At 40.4% G+C, this 16399-nt stretch overlaps 1 protein-coding gene across 1 annotated transcript in view; it reads left to right on the forward strand.

The window, feature by feature from the left end:
* Positions 1-668: 668 nt before the first annotated feature.
* Positions 669-16399, forward strand: part of st6galnac (ST6 (alpha-N-acetyl-neuraminyl-2,3-beta-galactosyl-1,3)-N-acetylgalactosaminide alpha-2,6-sialyltransferase) — a 37577-nt gene continuing 21846 nt past the window's right edge. Inside the window, exons 1-2 of the mRNA XM_079659094.1 lie at positions 669-825; positions 2222-2453. Of these exons, the coding sequence (XP_079515220.1) occupies positions 2305-2453 (149 nt within the window). The 5' untranslated portion in view covers positions 669-825; positions 2222-2304. The remainder of the gene's footprint in view (positions 826-2221; positions 2454-16399) is intronic.

The raw sequence follows: 16399 nt of genomic DNA on the forward strand, positions 1-16399 counted from the left end.
AGCTAGCTCACTTCCTCCAAAACTGCCAAAGCAACCGGTGGTGCGTACTGAAACGTGTCTCTCCTTTCAGAGTATTTCCTTTCTTTTCACTCAGGAACCCACACCATTGACTCTCACTTGGCTCCGAGGGCCCCGGCTGACTGCTGGCTGGAGTGAATGTAACTGTGGATGTGCAGAGAGTCTCTTTAAAAAGCTGTCAGCTGTGTGGCGGAAATTCAGCCTGCATGTTCCTGCTTGTCACCTGACAGTTCCTCTGAGGTGTGTGTGTGTGTGTGTGTGTGTGTGTGTGTGTGTGTGTGTGTGTGTGTGTGTGTGTGTGTGTGTGTGTGTGTGTGTGTGTGTGTGTGTGTGTGTGTGTGTGTGTGTGTGTGTGTGTGTGTGTGTGTGTGTGTGTGTGTGTGTGTGTGTGTGTGTGTGTGTGTGTGTGTGTGTGTGTGTGTGTGTGTGTGTGTGTGTGTGTGTGTGTGTGTGTGTGTGTGTGTGTGTGTGTGTGTGTGTGTGTGTGTGTGTGTGTGTGTGTGTGTCCGTCCTGTGATCCAGGGTATCCTGCATAGCAGAGATCCTTAGAGCAGTCTGCTCATGTCTGATTTTATTGCAGCCTAGAGTGGGTTTCTCTTTCTCCAGCCCTCCCCTCTCATGCTGTGGAGTTGAGGGGGTTGACCAATTGCCAGCAGCTGTTGCTCATTTCACAATGGTCCCGCCCATACAGTGCTGAGGCTGGTAGTGAGACGCTCCTCACCAGAGGAGAGGCAGAGCTCCTAACTTAGAGGAATACATGACCATGCGAGAAACACTGAGACTAAAGACAAACGAGGATTTCTACTGGTGAGAGAATGTGTCTTACTTTATCTGTCTGTTTTCTATCTGAATGGCTTTGTTTATGTTAGACGGCAACATGGTGACTCTGACTAAAGGAAGACTCATGATTTGTCAAAGTCTGATGCTGTATGCTTCCTTTCCTGTCTTTTATTTAGCTTGGACTCCTTCTCAGCCACTTTAGAGACTTGTACTTATATTCATCTAGTAGAAATCTGCTAAAACTGTATTTTATGTGTGGAAAATATGAATTCCCCCTGGAGTTTTTTTCCCTTATTGTGTCTGTTATCAGAGATATGGCAGCTGAGTTTATCACTGGATCCCTACAACACATTCTTTCCATTCCCCATGTACCCTCAGCCAGGAGTCCCACAAGCGTGGGAAACTGTACCACTCACATTGTCATCAGCGCTGTTATTATTTCCCTGACCCACTTATCAAGTGATTACTCTGAAGGACTTAAGAAAAGCAGCTCGAGACTTAGTTTAGATATTTCTCACAGAATGGCCCTGGGCTTTGTTTATTACACTTACAAAGAGGTGAGAAGTGGAGAATAAGGTGGTGCTCGGGGGTCTATGCTAATGTCTTGAATATCTGCTGGGACCTCCAGAGGCATACATTTGGAGGGAGAGCGAAAAAAAAGAAGTTCCCTGTAAGATTGAGCTTCTGGCTTCCTGCATTTGTTGTTTGCCCATCAACTGCAACTTTTGTTCAGCAACATGTTTCCTGTTTAAATGCTCCTTGGGTGTGTTTTTCGACTCCACTTCGAGCGACATAATTACTAACAAAGCACTTATATACTAATAAAGAACTGGCTTATCTAAAGCCAGTTGAGTAACACTTGAAATGTTTTAGCTCTTTGAAACCTGATGTACTTATATGATTCTGTTTTCTTCAAGTTTGTATTTTGTTGGTCGAACGCACTTATTATCGGTCGCTTTGGATAAAAGCATCAGCTAAATGCAAATGTTCTTTTCAGTATCTGGTTGAATGGCAAGTATGTTTTCACGTAGGCTATGAAGGGGGTTGAACACGTTGCAATGTCATGTTTAGTGTCTGCTTCCTTGTATTTTGTTTCAATGTATTTCCTTGGTGATCTTTCAAGAAACATGTCAGACTTGATCTGACAATAAGTTAGTAAGTTCCTTACATAAACACAGTAATGAAATACAAAAATAAGACATAAGTCAAGAAGTCACACTTCAAGAACTGCAAGAGCAGGAAGGAGATAAATGAAATTAGCATGTAAAAAAATATAAGATTGTGACTCTTCACTATGTGTTCAAAGGTTTCATTAAAAAGGGATTACTTCTGTTGACGATAAAGTCCCCCCTTCCATCCTGACTCCCCCCCCCCCCGAGTTGTTGCCCTTCAACTCTCTCTTTCTGTCTCCCTCACACTGTAGTTTTGCTGAGAAAAGCCCAGAGTGGATCCTATTGGGCACACACACACAGCCCCCCGGCCGAGGACACACACTACCTGACACGGATGGCATTCCAGAAGAAGCTGCTGCTCGGGTTTGTTACCGCGGGCTCCCTGCTGTGCGTCTACATCCTGTGTTTGAACCTGGAGACGCCTCTGTCAAGCGCCATAGGGCCTCTGAAAACATTCCATCGCTTCACACACAAACATATCAGGTGAGCGAAGTGACCACACTCAGTGATTTGCAAACGAGCTGAAAGTGGAAGTGACATGTTTTTATTGTTCTGGCAGTCTGACATATTGTACGAGAAATTAAAATGCTGACTCCCGGCATTACTGGTCACTTCAGGGGGGGATTTTGACAGCCCATCCTGTCATCCTGTCTCAAGCAGCTCGCTGAACCAGTATTGAGTGACCCGACAGTAAACAATAAACATAACTATAACTAATTTAGCTAGTTCCAGAGGTAGATAAGATTGGTAAATGTGACAGATCTAACTTGAAATGTGTGTTTTGCTCCGCTCACCGAGAAGAAATGGGCGTTCTTTTTTGGAGATTATCCAACCAGTTAATTTTCGAGATGACTCAACCAGCTTTAAAAAATGTTCCTTTTTCAAAATGAAAACAATACATATACATTTACACATTTGTTAAAACAAATTTAAACTCTAAAATGTGAATGCGGCTTGTGTAGGTATGGTAGGATCAAAATGTTATTAAAATAATCCCCCCCCCACACATACGTATATATTTTGTGTGAAAGTTATTAGTTTATGTTGATCACAATTTCGGCAGGCATAAGGGGGGGGTGATATTTTATTTATTTGAATTGCATTTTAAGAAAAAAAGAAAATGTTGATAATGAACCTAAATGATTTGTAATTGTAGATCCCCATTTTGATTATAAAAAAGCTAGTTATTATTTATCCTAAATCTAATGTGTAAAGGGATTAGGGCAAGGTATAAGGGGAGGAAATGATAGAACCATCTCACTCCGTTTAGGTTCCATATGTTGTTTCTAAATCAGAGACACATGAGGAGATGTGGCAGTTTAATCAGCGTTCAGCTGAGAAAAGGGACGAGGTTGAAGGGTTAAACCTTTAGATCGTGGTATAAAAGGTTCCATGGTTTTTCTTTAACCAGCACTTATTCCCCCCTCTAGTTGTATCATTGTGGTTTTAACAAAGGAGCCACACAGCACTCGGCTGCACTAATGGAGGTAGTCTTTTACACGCGTATGTGAAATGTATGCGTTGTTATAATGGGCAGCGCTCCAGGTTTAAAAGCCAGCCGGTCCAGATAAAATGCATGAACTCAGGGGAGAGACATGGGAAAGATAGCTGTTTCTAAAAGGTCTGTTACAGAAACTAAATGCTAAGTTTGGGCATGCAGAGCTCGCAGGTCTTTCATTTAGAAAGCTGTTCTTTGTTTTGAATGCCTGGGTAAAAATAAGGTTATGAGTGTCCTCCTCACTTCCCCTGCTCTGGGGCTTTTTTTTTATATACTACACCTCAATTTTATTTTACTGGACTGTGGGGTCCTTTTGCGTTTAAAGATATAAAATATATATTTTTAAATGAAAATAAATAAATCAAGTAAATAAACTTAAGCTATGTTGTTATTATTCTTTTCCTTAAATATTTAAAGAAAAGTCATTTTCCTTTCACAGTTATCTCTCAAAATAATAAAATGTAAAATAAGGAAAAATAAAATAACTATTTTTGTCTTCTTTACGCTGCATCCCTCAAAAATATTTAACTTAGATTTTATACATTGTATACAAATAATAGGAGGAATTAAACTCAAGCAATGTCATTATTATATATTTTTAATAGTGTTTTTTATTTCAATTATCTATCAAAATGATTTAAAAAAAATTATTACTTTCTCTTTTACGCTATATTTACAAACGTATTACAGGTGAAATATAAATGACAAACAAGCTGCGTCCTGAATGACATCCTGCCCACTCTTTAGTTAACCTCTGATATTTGTTTAACATTAAGTAATTGTGTTCTAGTTACACTTTAAATGCAGTGTCCGTATCTCATTCCCCGGCTCTATGAGGTATACTTACTGCTCGGCTGTGTTTTTAGCAGATTTTGACAGTGGAGTCTAATTTTCAACCCTATAACTCAAAGTTCACTTACTAGCTGGAGTTGGTTATGGCTAGAAAGGATCCGTCTACTGTAAATATGACGTCATGTTCTCGTTGTAATCGGAGCGGCTCGGAAACACATCTACAGCAGTAATATGATGCAACATACACATTAATCCAGCAGCAATATTAATAGAGAACATCAGATATAATAGCAAAACACTGCAAGGGAACATTTTATTGCACCAGGAGCTATCTTGGGACTTTTACTGCGACAACGTTGACTTGCCTGTGAATACAAAATAAACCATAGTGTTGGTGATCTACAGTGTTGTCATTCTTCTTTGAACACCAGCAAGACCGCTAACACCCTATTTCATTAATCACACTCCCTGTCATTGACATAATTAATAGATAGTTTAGCTTCTCATCGTCATTTGCTGTGGCCAACTGATGTTAACGATCGTAACTGAAAGGCTGCCTGCCAAACGTAAACATTCAGCCAAACTCTCGCGAAAGTTTTACACAAGACGGATCCTTTCTAGCCATAACCCGAGGGGTTTCGGATGGCCGAAGACACTACACTACCCATAATCCCCAGCTATCGTTTAGGACTATAGTCCCCGTGATTAATCTTCAAGCTCTGGGTTTGGATGTTGGAGTGGCAGTGCGCCAAGGTTTGCCCAGAGCCCTAGAGAGAAATCTCTCTAGGACTCTGGGTTAGCCTAGCGTCAAACAGCTGTTTGAAATGGGACGAAACCACGCCAGACTATCCAAAACTGGAATCGAACGCCCCCCCAGAACTACACATGCTGGCTATAGGCTAGTTGCACAAGATGGCGTCTATCAACTTCCGGCGGCTGGGTGTGAGCCCGAGTACTTCCGGTCTTCGCCATCACTCACTGTACGGAGGCTCAGTCATTGATAAAGAGTTGCGTGGATTTCATTCAAGCCAAGACAACTTTATTTACTTACAGTTTTTCTCAATCGCTAAACCCACTATTTAGAATCAAAATTCCTTTCATCAAACCAACAGCACAGCCATCGAAACAGAAAACCATTTCTCTACAACAGTATACCATTTATCATTGATATCACACAAAATGCAGATGCTAAGCAGTGTTTTGCAAAACAGATCACACAATTCTCGAACTGAAGTTACAATTCTCTACACAAAGATCAAAAATCTTTTGTGTAACTCATGTCTAACAAAACAAAAATAATCTTCTCACAGTGGATAACACTTCCTCATAAACTTAGACCATAGCTACACTAATTGACACTTGATGTGCAAAATATTAACACTTGTTATCAGTCAATCAGCCCATTGAAAAAGGTAACTCCATGGAATGTACTGTATACCTTACAGTAATGATGTTACATTGAGAACATTTACATGATAGAATTTGCATGACTGTACTTAAAATATTTTTTTAAATGGTGCCGGTAAAGCTATAATAGTGTTGATATGACTTGCATAGCTCTTTGAGATGTTCATATGGGGAGGATTAGCTATAGCTGATACAAAGTTTTTACAGTCAGTAATTGTGGTCCTTTCCTTTTTGCACATTGAGAAATGTTTTTTTTTGTATTGGGGTGAATTGAGTACTTCACTTCCATGTAAATGAATTGCTCACAGCTGACATCAATGAATTTCCTATAGTAATTGTAATTACTGTAGTGAGAATCCTATAAAAGATCTCCCTCACTTCAGTAAGATGTTTGTCAAGGGTGGTGTCGACACGCAAGGAGATATTTCCCACGCTGCCTTGCAAGGGAAGACATACGCTGTGACGTAGATGAGGCTATGTGGCCAGACAGACGGCAAAGAGCAGATCAGTAAAGCTATATAGATCTCATTCTCTGCTTTACTGCTGATTTACATCATTTACCCATGTTATTTTTTTTCCAGTGTATTTCTATTCATCTTTTGTTTCTGTTACGGTGCTCTTCTGAAAATGAGACATAAAAACAATGACATAGTTACAGTAACACACTGTTTTTCCTATATGTAAGTTTGTTTCTCCCAACTTGTTAGTTTTCCGTTCAGTTTCCAATATTGATAGCTTGAGGTTTGTGTATTGATGATTGTAGTCAGTATTTAGTGTGCCACTTAGCAATGACTGTTCAAATAGTCTTCTAATGAGCTGACAAATGTTTGTTTTTGGAGAAGGTATCTGGTTTTGGAAGGGGTATTTTTAGTTTTGAGTGCCTTAGAGCACTTTGCAAGAAATTTATATTGTTATGGTAGAATGTGTTGTTATGGTGACCGGAGTTTCAGTTAAGAAAACACATTTGTCTCATTAAAGGACAATTTGATCTGTTTCGATCGACTTATTCTTTTTTGTGACCAGTATTTTCAGTTTTGGTCATGTAAGTGCATTTTGCAAAAGATATTCAGAGTTATGGCAAGTGTGTTTCTGTTTAGATGGCTATGTTCTTGTTTTGAAGAAATGAATTTTGATTCTAAAAAGTGGGTTTAGCGATTGAGAAAAACTGTAACACATACAGAGGGTAAATTCAAAGTAGTACATTCACTGACATGGATATGGCGCCACCTTGTGTCATGTTTACAAAGAAGATTATTGACATTAGGTCTGGCAATACAGCAGGGTCGGCGTCATGGGTGGGCATTCGCGGGCCATGCCCCCCCAAATGAGTCACTGTGCCCCCCCTGCCAGGCCAGGCAAGCCCTGCCACTTGGCCGTTTTTTTTATTTTTTTTTTATCATATTATAAGTGAAAACGTTTCCACTAAATCTTTTTTGTGTGAAATAAATCAGAAATAAAGAATATAAATAAAAAAACACAGCCTGAGGTGTGCTCACTGGTGATTGGTGTGTTTCTTGACCAATGACCCCGGCCTTTGATTTGTTGTTATTAATTCAAAAAAAATGCGCTTATAATTAGCAAGTCAGTGAGACGAAGCTAATGTTCGGACTGTCGGACAGTAATAAAGTAATGGATATACGTAAATGGCTGCAAGGCGCAGCTGCTACACGGCCTCCTCCAACTCCTCCACCTCCTGAAAACGAAGGGAATAATGCACCCATCTCCAGCATCGCCGGCGGCACCACCTCTGAAGAGCTGGAGCCGTGCTCTTCGACCAGCCAACCTGCTAGCCAAGCCCATCCACCTGCTGCAGCTAACGTTAGCGCTGGAATTCAACAACCCATAGATGATATTGGAACTGATCAGCCCAAACAAATCTTCTTAAAACAGTACCCTTACAGCATCCTCACTGGCAGGAGGCGTTCTTTTGTCTCTGCTTGGCATCACAACCGAGACTGGCTTGAATACAGTGTCAAGGCCGATGCTGCATTTTGTTTCTGCTGTCGGCAGTCTAGCAAAACCCGGAGAATGGATGCATTTATGTCCGTTGGCTTCCGTAACTGGAAAAATGCGGTGGAGAGAGACAAGGGATTTCAGAAACATGCAAATTCAAAGGAGCATCTCTCTTGCTGTGCAATGTGGAAGGAGCGAGAGAGGCGTGCCAGCACTGGAAAGGAGATTTCTACACTTGTTAACGCAGACCAACTACGAAAAAACAGGTATTATATCTCCTCTCTTATTGATTTCTGGTGGAAAACCAGCTGCCTTTACGAGGGAAGATAGAGGCTTTTGATAACATGTCAGAGGGGGGCAGTGGCCTTTTCCTCTCCCTGCTGGACTATACGATAAAAAAAGACCCCAAATTGGCTGATGTAGTGAAATCAATCCCTCGAAATGCCACTTACACTTGTCACGAAATGCAAAATGAACTCATAAGTACACTCAGCAATGTGGTGACTGAGGCTATCGTGGAGGAAATAGGAGACTCCTTTTACACACTGAAAGTAGATGGAACCCGACCAATAATTTCACCATATATGTAAATAATCTCTGTAATAATTTATCAAAGGCTGCTTTCCATTTTTATGCAGATGATACTGTTATTTATTGTTCATCCTCTTCTATAGAGCAATGATGTTCTTCCATCTAATTTATCTCAACTCAAGTTAGTATTAAATGCAGACAAATCCAAACTCATTATATTTTCAAATGGCAAAAAGTTAACTTATTTTCTCCCCAACATTTGTACTGTTCAAGGGACTGACATTGACATTGAAAGGGTCACTAGATACAAATATCTAGGTTTTATTATTGATCAGAACTTATCTTTCAAGTCACACACTGAAAATGTTGTTTTAAAATTAGGTTTCTCCTTTCAGACAAGGAAACATTTGATCTCTGTAACGTTTTTACCAGTATTGGATTCTGGCGATCTGCTTTACATGAATGCCTCTAACCAGTGCCTAAAGACTTTGGATACTGTGTACCATTGCATTGTGCATTACGTTTTATTACTGGAAGGATAAATATATTGTGAGTTTGGAATAAATATGCACTTTATGAAAATTATTAGTTGGTTACTGTTAGTAAAAACAGTAAGGTTAATAGCCTACTGGATGTTTGTTTTGATTGTGGATCGCCAGGCCCTCTGGCCTGATCTGTGGAGTCTCAGCTGTTCATATGAACAGGGCTCGACATTATAAATGGCCCGCTGGCCCGGAAGCATTACTTAGACACCCCGGCCAGCATAACGTACTTTCAAATCGCCCCACAGCTGTTTGCTGCGGAGCGCAGCGCGAGCAGTCTCTCCGGTGAGCGGGAGCGCACTCATTCACTACAGTCAGTAGTGGGAACCGCAGTAGACAAAAGGCGTTGCTATAGCAACACGTCATGTTTATGTAAAAAGGGGTGGGGTCAATGACCCGCTGGCGGAAATAGGTAACAACAACAGAGGGTGCTACATAACACGTGTGTGTGTGTGTGTGTGTGTGTGTGTGTGTGTGTGTGTGTGTGTGTGTGTGTGTGTGTGTGTGTGTGTGTGTGTGTGTGTGTGTGTGTGTGTGTGTGTGTGTGTGTGTGTGTGTGTGTGTGTGTGTGTGTGTGTGTGTGTGTGTGTGTGTGTGTGTGTGTGTGTGTGTGTGTGTGTGTGTGTGTGTGTGTGTGTGTGTGTGTGTGTGTGTGTGTGTGTGTGTGTGTGTGTGTGTGTGTGTGTGTGTGTGTGTGTGTGTGTGTGTGTGTGTGTGAGACTTGGCTTAATGAAGCGTGCTGTGTGTGTGAGACACAAGAGACTTTACAGCATGTGTGTGCCCCCCCCGTGGTAAATGATTGCCCCCCCCATTCGATTTGTTCTGGAGCCGACCCTGCAATACAGTCAATCATTATCCTGGTGATTATTTCGCTTATTTCGCTTATTTTCCCTTCAAAGAGCCATAATTCCCATCACTAAAGCACTAAAGCTATATAGATCTCATTCTCTGCTTTACTGCTGATTTACATCATTTACCCATGTTATTTTTTTTCCAGTGTATTTCTATTCATCTTTTGTTTCTGTTACGGTGCTCTTCTGAAAATGAGACATAAAAACAATGACATAGTTACAGTAACACACTGTTTTTCCTATATGTAAGTTTGTTTCTCCCAACTTGTTAGTTTTCCGTTCAGTTTCCAATATTGATAGCTTGAGGTTTGTGTATTGATGATTGTAGTCAGTATTTAGTGTGCCACTTAGCAATGACTGTTCAAATAGTCTTCTAATGAGCTGACAAATGTTTGTTTTTGGAGAAGGTATCTGGTTTTGGAAGGGGTATTTTTAGTTTTGAGTGCCTTAGAGCACTTTGCAAGAAATTTATATTGTTATGGTAGAATGTGTTGTTATGGTGACCGGAGTTTCAGTTAAGAAAACACATTTGTCTCATTAAAGGACAATTTGATCTGTTTCGATCGACTTATTCTTTTTTGTGACCAGTATTTTCAGTTTTGGTCATGTAAGTGCATTTTGCAAAAGATATTCAGAGTTATGGCAAGTGTGTTTCTGTTTAGATGGCTATGTTCTTGTTTTGAAGAAATGAATTTTGATTCTAAAAAGTGGGTTTAGCGATTGAGAAAAACTGTAACACATACAGAGGGTAAATTCAAAGTAGTACATTCACTGACATGGATATGGCGCCACCTTGTGTCATGTTTACAAAGAAGATTATTGACATTAGGTCTGGCAATACAGCAGGGTCGGCGTCATGGGTGGGCATTCGCGGGCCATGCCCCCCCAAATGAGTCACTGTGCCCCCCCTGCCAGGCCAGGCAAGCCCTGCCACTTGGCCGTTTTTTTTATTTTTTTTTTATCATATTATAAGTGAAAACGTTTCCACTAAATCTTTTTTGTGTGAAATAAATCAGAAATAAAGAATATAAATAAAAAAACACAGCCTGAGGTGTGCTCACTGGTGATTGGTGTGTTTCTTGACCAATGACCCCGGCCTTTGATTTGTTGTTATTAATTCAAAAAAAATGCGCTTATAATTAGCAAGTCAGTGAGACGAAGCTAATGTTCGGACTGTCGGACAGTAATAAAGTAATGGATATACGTAAATGGCTGCAAGGCGCAGCTGCTACACGGCCTCCTCCAACTCCTCCACCTCCTGAAAACGAAGGGAATAATGCACCCATCTCCAGCATCGCCGGCGGCACCACCTCTGAAGAGCTGGAGCCGTGCTCTTCGACCAGCCAACCTGCTAGCCAAGCCCATCCACCTGCTGCAGCTAACGTTAGCGCTGGAATTCAACAACCCATAGATGATATTGGAACTGATCAGCCCAAACAAATCTTCTTAAAACAGTACCCTTACAGCATCCTCACTGGCAGGAGGCGTTCGTTTGTCTTTGCTTGGCATCACAACCGAGACTGGCTTGAATACAGTGTCAAGGCCGATGCTGCATTTTGTTTCTGCTGTCGGCAGTCTAGCAAAACCCGGAGAATGGATGCATTTATGTCCGTTGGCTTCCGTAACTGGAAAAATGCGGTGGAGAGAGACAAGGGATTTCAGAAACATGCAAATTCAAAGGAGCATCTCTCTTGCTGTGCAATGTGGAAGGAGCGAGAGAGGCGTGCCAGCACTGGAAAGGAGATTTCTACACTTGTTAACGCAGACCAACTACGAAAAAACAGGTATTATATCTCCTCTCTTATTGATTTCTGGTGGAAAACCAGCTGCCTTTACGAGGGAAGATAGAGGCTTTTGATAACATGTCAGAGGGGGGCAGTGGCCTTTTCCTCTCCCTGCTGGACTATACGATAAAAAAAGACCCCAAATTGGCTGATGTAGTGAAATCAATCCCTCGAAATGCCACTTACACTTGTCACGAAATGCAAAATGAACTCATAAGTACACTCAGCAATGTGGTGACTGAGGCTATCGTGGAGGAAATAGGAGACTCCTTTTACACACTGAAAGTAGATGGAACCCGACCAATAATTTCACCATATATGTAAATAATCTCTGTAATAATTTATCAAAGGCTGCTTTCCATTTTTATGCAGATGATACTGTTATTTATTGTTCATCCTCTTCTATAGAGCAATGATGTTCTTCCATCTAATTTATCTCAACTCAAGTTAGTATTAAATGCAGACAAATCCAAACTCATTATATTTTCAAATGGCAAAAAGTTAACTTATTTTCTCCCCAACATTTGTACTGTTCAAGGGACTGACATTGACATTGAAAGGGTCACTAGATACAAATATCTAGGTTTTATTATTGATCAGAACTTATCTTTCAAGTCACACACTGAAAATGTTGTTTTAAAATTAGGTTTCTCCTTTCAGACAAGGAAACATTTGATCTCTGTAACGTTTTTACCAGTATTGGATTCTGGCGATCTGCTTTACATGAATGCCTCTAACCAGTGCCTAAAGACTTTGGATACTGTGTACCATTGCATTGTGCATTACGTTTTATTACTGGAAGGATAAATATATTGTGAGTTTGGAATAAATATGCACTTTATGAAAATTATTAGTTGGTTACTGTTAGTAAAAACAGTAAGGTTAATAGCCTACTGGATGTTTGTTTTGATTGTGGATCGCCAGGCCCTCTGGCCTGATCTGTGGAGTCTCAGCTGTTCATATGAACAGGGCTCGACATTATAAATGGCCCGCTGGCCCGGAAGCATTACTTAGACACCCCGGCCAGCATAACGTACTTTCAAATCGCCCCACAGCTGTTTGCTGCGGAGCGCAGCGCGAGCAGTCTCTCCGGTGAGCGGGAGCGCACTCATTCACTACAGTCAGTAGTGGGAACCGCAGTAGACAAAAGGCGTTGCTATAGCAACACGTCATGTTTATGTAAAAAGGGGTGGGGTCAATGACCCGCTGGCGGAAATAGGTAACAACAACAGAGGGTGCTACATAACACGTGTGTGTGTGTGTGTGTGTGTGTGTGTGTGTGTGTGTGTGTGTGTGTGTGTGTGTGTGTGTGTGTGTGTGTGTGTGTGTGTGTGTGTGTGTGTGTGTGTGTGTGTGTGTGTGTGTGTGTGTGTGTGTGTGTGTGTGTGTGTGTGTGTGTGTGTGTGTGTGTGTGTGTGTGTGTGTGTGTGTGTGTGTGTGTGTGTGTGTGTGTGTGTGTGTGTGTGTGAGAGAGACTTGGCTTAATGAAGCGTGCTGTGTGTGTGAGACACAAGAGACTTTACAGCATGTGTGTGCCCCCCCCGTGGTAAATGATTGCCCCCCCCATTCGATTTGTTCTGGAGCCGACCCTGCAATACAGTCAATCATTATCCTGGTGATTATTTCGCTTATTTCGCTTATTTTCCCTTCAAAGAGCCATAATTCCCATCACTAATTGCTGCCCAGGCTTGCCCATGCTTTTACCAGCGGTCCGTTCTGGTAGTTGACCAGGAAGCAAGCCACATTGAAGAGCTCCTCAATGCTTCCACACACAGACAGTGGTATGGCTTTATCAAATAGTTTGTTCTCTTTGACTCTTCTGATGCACCTCTCCACATGGACCCCAGCAATTAGTGACCCTGGACGTTTACTTTTCGTTTTAAGCATCGTTTTAAGGTGTAAACGTATCATTTTCAAATGCGCGTTCTCGTGACAAGGGGTGCATTTCAAGCCGGGAGTGCATAATTTGGCACAACACCGGTGTTATGCATGCCCACTGCACCTCGCGGGAGCACGCAACAGCGTAAAGCAAAAACTCCCAGACATTTCAATGATTTGTACGGCAAAGTTAGGTCTGGAAACGACATAACACCGCCCTGCTGCGGGGAAATGTTGGCGCTGTTCTGTGTTTGTTCTAATCCGTCAAAATGACGGACTGCTTTCAGATTTTTCCGTCATTGTTAAAAAAAATCCGTCAAAGACGGAATATATTTGGTTAACGCGACCTCTGTGTGTGGTACACTAATGTTTCATTTCATTTCAAACCTTTATTTATTCAGATTGGTCCCTTGAGATCATAGATCTCTTTTACAAGGGAGACCTGCAGCAATTTAAGTTCCACATGAAACATAAAACAACATAAAAACAAACAATAGAGGATATCATACAACATATTTACCTACTTATCAACATTTACAAATACCCATAGTTTCAGAAAGCATTTCACTTAGACGTGCTTTAAAAACATTCAGAGAAATAAAATTGCTCAATTTCAATTTTAGCTGTAGACTGTTCCAAGCAAGTGGAGCTGCGCACATAAAAGCTGTCTTACCTAAGACAGTCCTTTCTCTTGGCACATCTAACAAGACTACATCATGCGATCTCAGACAATAGCTGCTTGCAACTTTCTGCTTTATCAGTGAACAGATGTAATACGGGAGTTTTCCCAACATAGCTTTATAAATAAATGTGTACCAATGACTGAGCCTCCGTACAGTGAGTGATGGCGAAGACCGGAAGTCGGGCTCACACCCAGCCGCCGGAAGTTGATAGACGCCATCTTGTGCAACTAGCCTATTGTGTTTCGCAAAATGTTCTATGGGACGTCTCTTTTGAACGTTTTCGTTTTTCCCACAATTAGAAGTTGCCATAACATTGGTGTTATCAAATGTAAAACATCTAATTAATAAATGGGTGAAAATCGCTTGTGTCCATAATGCGCAGCATTAATCCACCCACATAACAGCTCATTGTTACTTTGTAATTCTACTCCACTACAATACAGAGGTTAACCTGCTATTTTTACTCCACTACACTTATTTGAGTTACTTTGCAGATTCTGATTAATGATGTGAAATATAAACAACCCTTAAATCAGACTTTAGTTACACCTGAGTAAAATTCAGGGAAGGTGATTGTCAAGTGCCAACAATCAGGAGAGATATTTGATAGTTGGTGCTTGAGAAGACTAAACATTTATCTGCAATTGACATGAATGGAAACGAGTAATAAAGTATATTCATTACTCGTTATTCTCTACTTATCAGGGGCGGTTCTAGGGGGGACCAGGGGGGCCAGTGCCCCCCCCTGTGGCCCCCCTAAAAATAAAAAAAATAAAAGGTTTATGATTAAACGATTTATTGGCTGACGGAATAGGCGGAAGTAACAATATTTGTCATTCTAGTCGGACCCATTAGAGCAGGGGTCTCAAACACGTCGATCACGAGCTACCGGTATTTCGCAAGCCCTTAATAGCCCCCACTCTACAAATATGCTTTTTTTTTTTTTTTTTTTTTAACACAAGCCGTCATCGCCATGGAGGAGCTTTGTGAGCGAGCGAGACAGAGAGAGAGAGAGCTAGAGAGAGCACACCTTTATCTATTTAATGTGTTGTAAAAAATAAATAAATCATTCCAATGTGTACTTGAGACAGTCAAAAAAAAAAACAGTTTGAAAGTGGAGTCATTAGTAAAATATGCATAAAGAAAGAATGCTAACTATAGGTAACACAAGATAAGAATAAACAAGTTTAAATGATTTGTTATTGGTTGTGATCATATTCTAAAGATTTGTTGATTATTGAAAAGTATACAGCTCTCTTTCATGAGTGTTGAGAGCTGTATCCATAAATTCATTTTGTGCTCAAAGTGCACCAGATTGATGCATTTAACTTCAACATTTAAAAAAAAATCTTCAGGGGGCTGCATGCCCCCGGACCCCCATAGAGAAGGTTAGGTCCACCCCCGAATAAAGCAGGTTCAAATAATTAAATTGCATACATTTTCTTTTAGTAAACACTGAAAACGGGTCCCACAGACCCAAACAACAAACAAAGGTAAGCGTATAATAATGTGTAATGAAACAAATACCAATAACTGTATTGCATTGTTTTCTTAGCTGTATGCGCAATTACTTCATACTGTCTTTGTCTTTTTCGTCCTGCATTTATTGTGCCCCCCTCAGAAAGTAACTGGCCCCCCCAGTCAAATTGTTCTAGAACCGACACTGCTACTAATAGTTAATTAAAGACTGTATAATGGCTATTTTGCACATCCCTTTCAAGATTTTCAAAGGTTATTGACATATCATATACACAACTACGGTGTATGCAATGAATGAAAATCTTGGGTCTCAGGTTCCTCAACAGCGCATTACAAGACATCTATCAATATGTGTGTATACCTCCACCATTAAACTGTCATATTCTGCACATTTCTTATACTATCTACATACATAAGAGTATAATTAATGTGTATAATATCAGTTAAAATAAGTGCTTCAACATAGTTAACATTGCAGGAAAGCAATAGATTAGACGTTAAGTACTTTGTCAGGCTTAATATTTATCTGTAGATACTCCCACAGCTTTTTTCTTATTTAAGACCTTAATCTAAAGTATTATTAAATGTTTAAATAAAGGTTAATTTGTTTTTCTGTTTTGCACCTCCTCATATTAATATCTTTGTACATCCTGCACCAAACTGTTTTATTGTAGAGATCACTTACAGTATCTTCTTGTTTTTTTATATTCTATATTGCTATCACAGACCTTCTACTTTCCCCCTATGAAAGTATGTACTTAATATTTTTTTAATCAAATATAACACATAAAAACAATAATTCAATAACGTGCTTTAACCACTAGGCGGTGCACACAAGGTACACACAGCCATAATAACTTTGTATTATTAGTGTAGGACACTTATGTATGTACAACATCTGAAGATGTGTAGTTTTATTCATGTTTTCACATAATTTTACAGCATATTGCTATACTATTTCAGACTCAGTATTTACATTCTTATATTCAAAGAAAATCAGTAATATCTTTAAAAACTACAAGTCCTTTTAT

This window comes from Notothenia rossii, assembly GCF_949606895.1.
Source record: "Notothenia rossii genome assembly, chromosome: 11".
Lineage (NCBI taxonomy): Eukaryota > Metazoa > Chordata > Actinopteri > Perciformes > Nototheniidae > Notothenia > Notothenia rossii.